The 11,404-nt window shown below is 38.7% G+C and overlaps 2 protein-coding genes across 5 annotated transcripts in view; one reads left to right on the top strand and one right to left on the bottom strand.

Moving 5' to 3' along the window:
- Positions 1-11,404, bottom strand: part of LOC145479998 (allantoicase-like) — a 192,597-nt gene that overhangs the window by 85,609 nt on the left and 95,584 nt on the right. The window lies entirely within an intron of this gene.
- LOC145480013 (uncharacterized) lies at positions 7,757-9,630 on the top strand. The gene has a single exon (XM_081458508.1). The coding sequence runs from the start codon at positions 8,741-8,743 to the stop codon at positions 9,620-9,622; it is 882 nt and encodes a 293-aa protein (XP_081314634.1). The 5' UTR covers positions 7,757-8,740; the 3' UTR covers positions 9,623-9,630.

Here is an 11,404-nt window from a genome sequence, read left to right on the forward strand (position 1 = left end):
CGCTCCCGTTTTAAAATAATTTTAGATAATCAAATTCTTAGCAAACTATTCCTGTAAATTTTTTTAAAATTTGTAAATAATCACATTTTATAAATATTTTAAGATGTATGTAGGCTTAATTATTTTATTTTAATTATTTTTAATATTGTTATGATTGTACTATTTCTTTCTTTTTCTAAAATTTTAATATTTGAGGGCCATTAGGTTATCAGTTTTAATACTGTCAAATGTTACCCTCGTAAAATATAGTCTTACCTACCTACCTACCTACCTACCTACCAACCAAATCGAAAATAAAGAAATTAAAGTATATGTCCCAGTGCAAACCACAGCATCAGAAATGAGAAAGAGACTGAGAAGGACAACTTGACCTTCTAAGCCTTTCCTTTTTGGTACCTTTAATTTTGGTTTCCTACAAATTCAGTCACTCTCCCCATTTAAACTTGCAAGCCCAATTTCTCATTTCCTATTATTATTGTCACAAAACATTCCTTAATAATAAAAAAGAATTGCCTAAAATTGTAGCAGATGTGCAGCATAACAATATAATTAACAATCAACAGGTAATCATGAGTAATCAATAGCATCAACGGATAATCACTGACCTCAAAATTTTTGGTCATTGATTAGTTGTCAATTACTCATTGCTTTCAGTGACCATCAATTAGTTATGTCAGGTTTAAGTTACTAGGCTGATTTAGCAAGAGAATGGGAACGTCACTTAACGACGGCGCGCGCAGTACAAATACCCAAATATGGTCAAATTAGAACAGAATCTAGGTTATTTCGCGTGCCCTGCAGTCGTCATCTGACCATATTTGGGTATTTGTACCGTGCGCGCCGTCGTCAAGTGACGTTCCCGTTCTCTTGCTAAATCAGCCTACTGGCTTCACCAGGGAAAGAGTGGCAAACTCAAACACGGGTGGATGATGCGGTATTTGAAAATTGCAAGGAGTAGATGCTACCAAGCTTTAAGTGCAATCTACATGCCTCCATCGAAAATAACTTGAGACATGTTCAATATCACATAATCCATAAAGGTCTACTTTGTGATGAGTTGCTGAATAGTGCATCAGAGGCTCTTTAGGCTATTAGTCCTCAATTAATAATAACAATTATGATAATGGAAATGAAAATAAACTCTATTAACATTCCTACTGATGTGCACCATTTGAAATTCAGGAACTGAAATGAAATGTATCCCCAACCATGTTTCTATGTGTTGTGCACTTCTTCAGCAAAGAGTTTGAAGCAAACTTGTGTAGCAAGCATTCTTCTACAAACACTCAGCATTCTCGCCATGTAAAAATTGGGTCAAGAGCAAAATATATCAACAAAGGTACCTCTGACTCTGTCTTTTTTGCTCTTGCCCCTAGTTTTGTGCAAGCAGACTTCACTTGTTTGCACTTTACTACAGAATCCCTTGCTATATGGGTTAATTGGTTAGGTTGTCTTCTTATTTTCCAGTGCTTTTTATAGGCCCACAAAACTATGGGCACCAACTCTGATGAGAAGCTCACTCCAGAAAAGGAGGAACTCTTGGAAACAAGGCAGTTATTGTATCAAAGCTTACTACCATTATGAAATTCTCTATTTTTAATCATCTTAATCCATTAGCTGTCAAAAGTGCTGCTTAAATGGAAAATTCAAAGGCTCCTGTGAACCAGCTCATAGATGAATTGGATGAATGTAGAAAAGTTAGTTGAATAGGAAGAGAAGAGGAATTGATCATTGTGGAGTTCTTCTTGGTACAGCAGTGAAAAACAGGAAAATAAACATCCTTTGATGCATGGGTTCTGATGTCCAATGGTTGCTTATTGACACCCTTTAGATAAAGCTCAAGTCTGCACAGACCAAGTGGCCTAACAGGCCGGAGCTTATTTCGGTTTCTGTAGCATTAAGTGACTAGGAGTGTTTCTACTCCCCCCTGGATGGGATGCTAGTCCATTGAAGGGTTACCCCCAGCATTAAGTTTGCCAGTACTCATTTATACAAGCAGGGGTTGAGAGAGGCACTGTGAGAATAAGTGTCTTGCTCAAGAACACAACGCAATGTCCACGGCCACGGCTTGAACCTGGACCGCTTGATCCACAGACGAGCACACCAACCATGAGGCCACCACCCCTCCCACCCTTTAGGTGGCTGAATTCGCTCTCTGTTAAAATTATTTTATAAATTATAAATAATTATTTATTACATAATTGAAAATAGATTTCAACCAGGGTTTTCCCGCAAATTTGAAGTAGAGGGAGAATAACTTTGACTAGGCAGTGGACAATGCCGATAAAAAGATGTGGAGTGGTTTTATTGGAGCCACGTGGAGGGGGGGGGGGGGACGACCGCAACCTTTTACTGGGGGTCCGGGAGCCCCCTGGAAAAATTTTGAAATTGGGGCTCTATAAAGTGCATTTCAGTGTATTTTAAGCAATCATGGTTCTGTTCTTTTGTTAAAGAAAAGCAATTTCACCGAGAAAAACATACATGTAATGTATCATGTTAGTTGAACAGGTTAATCATTGTCATCCATATCAAATTTGAAAGGTGATTAATTCACCTTCACATTTCAATACCGAGCTTGAAATTCACCATCTTTATTAACTTATCACTACTCACGATGACTTCGATAGTGTTGATCCTAGCAGTATGCAGGAGACCTGTCATGTATGAACTCAGCTAAATGACCTTGCTCTCCATGAGTTCTTGTAGCTCAGTGGATAGAGCACCCGCCCGGTGTTCAGGAGGTCACGGGTTCGATTCCTGTCGGGGACTCAGAATTTTTCTTTGTCCCATGCTCGTGTCATGTTGATTAATTCACCTTCACAATATCAAAAACGTCAAAAACGTTCTCATTTTGTGGTCAATCACGTGTATAAAAACAGATGAGAACGCCAAACGAGAAACGAGTTTTGCTGGCATTGAAGGTACTAGATTGAGCTTTGACATTTATTTTGTTAAAAGACCAGTTTTGAATGGCTTTAACACAGTGCTAGGGGTGGAATTCATTGAACGTGATGAAGCTTGTGATTAGTAACTGTTGCAAGCGCAAGCCTGTAATACTTGGTGAAGTTTCCCGCTGATTTAAGTTCAGAATTTTTTCTGATTAAGCGTGTGGACCATCATCAATGTTTTGAATCTTTGCGGTAGTTTGGGTTTTTTCGATCATGATTTCAAAAGTGTTAAAATTATTACAATCAAACTTAAACTTGACATATTTTGCAAATGTTTCGCTTTATAATGAAGCCTTGAATAGTGCATGTATTTATTCATACTTCCCTGCTCGATAAGCTCACCAGTTTTATATCTTACTTTCAATATTTACGAGTTTAAAGATTGGGCAACATCTTGCAAAGTTTGTTTCTTTTGTTGAAAGAAATCTTTGCAGTTATCTGTTCTCGAAAATCCTCCATGTGCCAGCCAAGCACTGGGTTGCATGTCATTGTGTTTAAAGAACTAATTAAATTACACGAACATTTACTAGAGATAAAAGAACTAATTTTAATTATATTTTTGAAAGTAAACAACATGACCTTTGTTTGTGCCATCTCTATTTCTTTTCAATTTATCCCTGGTACTGAACAGTGATTGCTGGGTTTTTCGCTTCATTTTCAGAGGAAAAACTGAGCTTCAACTTAAACTCGGCTGTCAAATATTTCAGTGTTGCTGTCACTGACAATTTTACTCTTCACATAAACATTTGTAACCTGATACTTTTGTTTTCCTCACAAAACTGAAAGTCCTGTTTTCTCGAAAACACATGGAAGATGTGCTTGTATTCTCTTCACAGCTGGAGATAAATTAAGAAAGTTGAATGTTGAATGAAGAAATGGAAGAGGAAGATTTGCTTTATTTAAAACGCCAATTTTCTTTTGACCGATAAACATGAACTAATCTAATTATCAAATTGTCACAGGACAGCATGTTCTGTTTCCACCTTTGGTGGTAACAATAAAACCACTTACATTTAAAATACACACTAATATCAATTAATACAACTGAGGGGTGTTTCAACGAGAGGTATTGAAAGTAAACAACGCCACTTGACCAAGATTATATCCTTCATCGGTGAACGATTCCCCTCAAAGACTGATAAAATTTATGCTTTCAGTAGGTGCCACAGAGTCTGCAGCAATATTTGAGCAGTTTCCTGGTTTTCTTTGTTCAATTTGACAAGTTTTAACGCCACTTACTCAGCAGAGTTTTGGCTGCGGGTATGAACATTTCGGTCTCTTTGATGGAGACAATTAAAGGATGAAATAAACGCATTAGCGTAGTTTGGAAACAATAGATGATATTTCTTGAACCAAGTTAGGCGTAATTCCAAGACACGCAGTCACAGTAACATCCTTGTATCGTGCTAACAATGCTAGAACACGCGCATATGACTTATTAGAGTTCTACCACAAGGAAAAGCACTCAACGTCAGTGTGTGGTCTTGGATGAAATGTATCTTCCACCTGATATATGTAGTTGACACTAACGCTTATTAATCTGCGCATGCGTTTAGAGCAAAATAATATTGGTTTCGTTCTAAAGAGAAAAGTACTACAAGGAGAGCAAGGGGCTTTCTGAAACAAATATATAGCTTTTTGAAGTACTCATAGAAGTAAGGTAGGTACATGCACCACCCATCTTATGTAGTGCTCACAAGTACCTACCCCATCCTACCCCCTTGCTACAGGCCTAATTAATTAATTGAAATTAATTAATTATACAAACAATGAAGTTTACACCTTATTGCCATAGTGCTTCAGGAACGTCAACCCCCAAACCATCCCAATAGTGCGCTCTGCACTAATAAAACTACTTTTTGAACCCAAAAAATATCCCATTGGTAACAATAAACAAGCCTCGACTGTGTTCTGTTCTGTTGTAGTAGAGCACGAAAAAAGTGTAGGGGGAAACACCAGACATAGTCAAGTGTTTCTCCCTACTTCTGGAGTGCTCTACAGCTTCTTAAGTGCTGCTGTTGCTTTTCAACAGAACAGAGCACAGTTGAGGCTTGTGTATTTGTTTTATGATAAAGAATCCATTAATTTCTCCACACATTCACATTCCACCAAACTTTATTTTCCGAACGAGGAAAAGTGGCGTCTGCATGCATCTGTTCTCTGATAATAGAAAAACAACTTTGTAAAGCTTTATTGCTTGTATTAGTATTAGTCAAGTTTAATTTTATTGTTTCCATTTTTTTTTAGCATGCACATGGTTTAACAAGTTTTCACTACTACTAAATGTTGCATGGGTAATTAAAGGATTGTATTGTAAGGATTGTGTTGTATTGATTGAGTAGCAAGAATTATGTTTCATCTACCTAAAGAGATGACATCATTTGATGTTCGTAGATACGACCAGTGGCCTTATTAACACTTTCTTTGTATTATCAATTGGACATCTTCAAGCTTTTTCACAAATGCTATAATGTCACTCTCAGGTTCCAAACAAGATACATGAAAGACTAGCTTAAATATCAGTGCTGTCCTATGGAACACAGTTTGCTACTAGAAACAAGAAGTTGGATCCTCAAGCATGCTAAGCAAGTCCAAATCCCATAGATAGCAAAGTTTCTTTCTCTTTTCTTTTTCACTGCATGTTTTTTTTATTAACGCATAATTGTGTACATGTATATGTCAAGAGATCATTTACTGAAAGACATTTCTTGGGTTTAAAAATTTGTCTGGAGCTTTTAATCAATCAATCTTGATAGCTGCCAAACTCCAATATGCTAGCCACTAGTATCACAAAGGTTTGTGAAAAAAACCCTGAATTCTTCTCTCACAATCAAATCGCCAAGAAAGAATCATGTCTTTTTCTTACAATCAAAAAAAATCATTTCACCTTCTATCTCTTGAATATAACCAACTTTACATGGTGCAAATGACTCTAAAAGCCTTCTGTCAACAGAATGTTCCAAACCAGGGGTGAGGCTCCCATATGAAAAGGTTGGGGATGCTTGTTGTCTCGCTTAGGGGTATAAATCAAAGGCTTTGGTCTCACTTAGGGTGTTCAGGATGAAACGCCAGTATTTTCAGCTGTCAAAGTACCTTTTTGGGTGCACTCAAGGGAAATAGTAATTTAAAAAAATGCTCTTATTTCCTTTTTAGGCTCGATTTCCGAAGGTTTCTCGAATCCGGTCTACTAGTGCGAACTCCTTTTCTGTTTTAAGTAGTGTCTTTAAGGAATCAAATAAAGCGCAAGCCACGCTCAGATTGGTATCCTTTGGGGGTTTAATTCAAATTTTCCGACAAGCATCCCCAACCTTTTCATATGGGAGTGCCCCCCCCTCCCCCCGAGATTCAAAATGTCTAACAAGAAGTGATGGAGTGAAACCGCTCCACATCTACAACTTAAAACTAGATACCTGGCAGTCTGAAATTATTGTAGAAATTCCCCAGAATAACTCATTTAATTCTTCTTAGAACAGTATATCTTTGTTTAGCAATGTCAAACGATTCCAAGTATTATTTTAGCTTTGTGGTTGAGGAAATTTTTGAGCCTGGGCTTACTATAAAACCTCGATGTTTCGATACTTAGAAAATTTTCATGCTCTGACTCTGGAGTAGCTTTCAAATGCAGACATATTTCAGCTGGAAATACATCTGCATTCACAGGCAGGAGTCTACTCTAAACCCTTTAAGCCCTGGAAAAAAAATCTTATTTTTCTTAAATGATGACAGTACATCGAAAGACCACAAGTAATCTACCAGATGAAAGGTATTGTTTGGGTAATGTCCTAAATCACCACAACAGACACACAAGATGTCACAAACTGAATTGAGGAGTCTGCAATGTAAAAACATAGGCACACAAGGCTTGCAAGAGATTTTTTTTGGGAATTAAAAGCCCTGCAACCTAGTCCCTGCAACTAGTCAGGGGGACAAGTCCCATCATGTGAACCGACCATTTTTACCACAAAATCTAGTCGCAGGAACTAAAATTTGGTCCCTGCGACTAGTCCCATGAATTCAAACTAGCTTGATTTTCTGGGACAAGTCCCTGCTACTTGTTCCAGAGTTCTGCGTAAGCTCTGGCGACCAGCGAAATTCGCCCTCTAGTCGTCCTTGGCGCGCCGGCTACTAATAGTATAACTAAATGGGTTGCTATTCTTATTCAATGAGATGCTAATAAGTGGCCGGGTATTCTGGAGTTTAGCTTCTGATTTTCTCAACAAATACGTAGCGATTAAAAAATACAACTCTTATAGCTGTAACATAAAAGAAATTTGAAATCATTCGGGCCGTGAGAATTGCCGCCAAAACTGTGATGTGGGCACTAAGCCGTGACAGCAGCACTGAAATATTTGACAGCCGGGGTTAAGTTAAAGCTCAGTTTCTCCTCTGAAAATGAAACGAAAAACCCAGCAATCGCTGTTCAGTACCTGAGATAAATTGAAAAAAATAGAGATGGCACAAACAAAGGTCATAAGTTGTTTTCTTTCAAAAATATAATTAAAATTAGTTCTTTTATCTCCAGTAAATGTACGCGTAATTTAATTAGTTCTTTAAACACAATGACATGGAACCTAGTGCTTGGCTCGCACATGAAGGATTTTCGAGAACAGATAACTGCAAAGATTTCTTTCAACAAAAGAAACAAACTTTGCAAGATTTTACACAATCTTTAAACTCGGCAGGTGTAAGATGTTTGTGTAAATATTGACAGTGAGACATAAAACAGGCGAGCTTATTGAGCAGGGAAGTATGAATAAATACATGCACTATTTCAAGGCTTCGTTATAAAGCGAAACATTTGCAAAATATGCCAGGTTTAAGTTTGATTGTATTAATTTTATCACTTTTGAAATCATGAACAAAAAACCCAAACTACCGCAAAGATTCAAAACGTTGATGATGGTCTGCATGCTTAGTCAGAAAAAATTCTGAGCTTAAATCTGCAGGAAACTTCACCAAGTATTACAGGCTTGTGCTTGCAACGGTTACCAATCACAAGCTTCATCACATTCAATGAATTCCACCCCTAGCACTGTGTTAAAGCCACTCAAAACTTGTCTTTTAACAAAATAAATGTCAAACCTCAATCTAGTGCCTTCAATGCCAGCAAAACTCTTTTCTTGTTTGGCTTTCTTATCTGTTTTTACATGCGTGATTGACCACAAAATGAGAACGTTTTTGACGTTTAATTTTTGATATTTTTTTCCAATTTGATACAGATGATGATTAACCTGTTCAACTAACACATTGCATTATGTGTATGTTTTTCTCGGTGAAATTGCTTTTCTTTGAGAAAAGAATAAAACCATGATTGCTTAAAATATACTGAAATGCACTTTTTAGAACCCAAATTTTCCAGGGAGGCTCCCACACCCCCCAATAAAAGGTCGCAGTCGCCCCACCCCCCTGCAAGTGGCTCTGATAAAACCACTCCACGTCTTTTTATCGGCATTGTCCGCCAACTTCTCAAAGTTATTCTCCCTCTACTTCAAATTTTCGAGAGAACCCTGCTTGTTCCTCAAAACTCTTCATGTGAACTGCTTGTGGGACAAGTCCCTGCGACCAGTCCCTTCATGTTAACTCTTCAGGGGACTAGTCGCAGGGACTAGTCGCAGGGACTAGTCCCCTTGTGTGTGCCGACCTTAAAATAACTCTGTTACCCATTGTAAAACATATCTTTCTCCGTTGTGCAGTTTCACCATCTCAGAAGTCTTGCCAGCCAGCATTCATATGACTTCCTTTTGTTTGCATCAGCTGAGATATATATCCATATATATATATGGAGTGGCATAATGGCGGGCAGACGTGCCTTGAAACTATCCATGGTTCTTTTAGTTTCTCTGTCGCTCTTCTCGAGTATTTTTAATCTCAGAAGAGATCTTCGTGTCCCAAATGTACCTGGTCATCGCAATGTGATCATATCAGGAGCTCCAGGACAAGAACCAACACGAAACAACCCACTGCTAAGTAAGTTTACTCTAACGAGCGGAGGCCATGTTGATTTCATGCGACTTAAAGTAAAGAGATACTTTGGTCTCCGGGTCAGCCGCTATCCCAACACCGATTCTACATTCCAACTAAGTAGATTAATTATCAGTGGAGACATTTGTCCAAACCCTGGACCCTTACCAAAACCGAGCTGCCAGAAATACTTAAGAACGATAGCAATAAATCACCGATCGCTAACGTGTTCGAACTGTGGGTGCGTTTACCATATGAAGTGTGGAAATGTTAAACCAAGTGATTTTATTCGCATCAAAGAGAACACAATTAGCTGGATTTGTCGACAGTGTACTTGGCAAACTACGGCTTTCAGTGTCAGCAGCCCCGAATCCCAACCTTCCGATGTATTCTCATCGATCAACAACTGCCTCTCAGATCATCCTGGTCTGAAAATAGGCCACATCAATGTTAACGGCCTAAAGGGAAAACTACCCGAGATTCGCATACTATTGCTAAACGCTAGCCTGGATATTCTAGCTGTAACTGAGACCAAGTTGGCGAATGACATTACTGATAACGAAATCGGAATTGAGGGTTACTTCACAATCCGGAAAGATCGCGATAGAAATGGCGGTGGTGTTTTAATGTACTACAGAGATTATTTGTCAGCCTACGAAGAGGTTAGAATGCAAGTCCCTCATACCATCGAAGGTGTTTGGATACATGTATGAAGCCAATTGCAATCATGGCTATTTGCTTGTGTGTACAGACCACCGCTTGATCTCTCCTTCTACAATACGTTTAATGTCATGTTAGAGGAGGTTTGGTCTACGCGAAAAAACATAGTAATCATGGGCGATTTAAATTCTGATTTGTCTCTAAAAAGGCAAGAAGGTGTTGAATCTCACCTTGGTAGGCGCCTAACACGCATATTAAACACTTATGGCTTAAAATGTGTCATAAGAGAACCGACCAGAATATCTGACAAAGCACAAACATTAATCGACCTGATAATTGTTAGCCATGCGGGGAGCATCACAACAGCTGGAGTCGCCCACCTGGGAATATCTGATCACAGTTTTGTCTATGCAAATTTGCGAATGAGAAAGAAGAAAAATCCATTGGTAATGAAAACCGTAAACAACTACAAGAAATTCGGCCAGCAAAAATTTAAAAACGACATCGAATGTGCCCCTTGGAGTGTATGCGAGATTTTTGATGACCTAGAGGATCAAGTATGGGCATGGCAACACATCTACCAGGAAATCGTGTCTAACCACATCTCAACCAGGAAAGTCAGAAAGAGAGAAAACAAATTGCCGTGGATAACTAACAAGATAAAGAAAGAAAAAAACAACTGTTACCGGCTGCTAAAGCTCTTTAAAGTTAACAAAGATCCAACAACCTGGAGCTCGTATAAAGCCGCTAGGAACCGTGTAAAGAAATTGATCCATAATGCGAAAATTTCATACTGGAGGGAACAATTTGCTGACACCGACAATAGCAAGAAATTCTGGCAAGTGGTAAAGAATGCACAAGGCATCGGCACAAGAAAACCAATTCCACCAGTCTATGACAGAGATAGTAACATCTTAACAAACGATTTCAACAAGGCCGAAGCTATGAATGATTACTTTGCAAGCATTGGAACTCAGCTTGCTGAAAAGTTTGACCACGATGCCATGACTGCTCAGCCATTCGAAACCATTTCTCGTATAACACCCATCATAAACCAAATTGGCCTGTCCGAAAAACAAGTTAAGCTGAAACTATCTTGGACAAAACAAAAAACAGGGGGTCCTGACAAAATTACGTCACATGAAATGGCGGAGGCAGGCGACACCCTCTTTGAAGGTCTCTTCAGTATATTTAAGAACAGTATTCAACGCGGCCTCCACCCGAGTAACTGGAAAATTGGAGAAGTAATCCCAGTTTTCAAGAAGGGGTCCAAGTCAGATTGTGCGAACTATAGACCTCTGACGATGCTAAATTTAAGCAGCAAAATCTTAGAGTATTGTTTGCCACTCTCTAGACAATCATCTCGAGATGTATAGCCTTGTTAACTCAAACCAATGGGGGTTCAAGAAAGGAATCTCCACTGAATCATTACTCGTCTATCTCACTGAAACATGGAAAAAGGCAATTGATACTGGCCACAAAGTCGGAGTACTATTTATTGATTTCAAAAAAGCTTTTGACACCGTCGACCACAACATCCTTTAACTCAAATTATCAGCTGCAGGAATATCAGGTGGTTTCTACGAGTGGATCGTAAGTTACCTCTCAAATAGATGCCAATTTGCCACTGTAAATGGAGTAAGATCTGGGCCAGTCAATATTGGGGTCCCTCAAGGTTCCCTCCTAGGTCCTAGACTTTTTGCAATTTAGGCAAATGATTTACCCAACTCGTCCGCAACCGGATTTATTCATATGTTTGCCGACGACACCACCGTGTATTACATTGGGAAGGAGGTTGAAGAAATAGTGGATGCGTTAAACCGAATATTAATTGA

This window comes from Orbicella franksi, chromosome 2, assembly GCF_964199315.1.
Source record: "Orbicella franksi chromosome 2, jaOrbFran1.1, whole genome shotgun sequence".
Classification (NCBI taxonomy): Eukaryota; Metazoa; Cnidaria; class Anthozoa; order Scleractinia; family Merulinidae; genus Orbicella; species Orbicella franksi.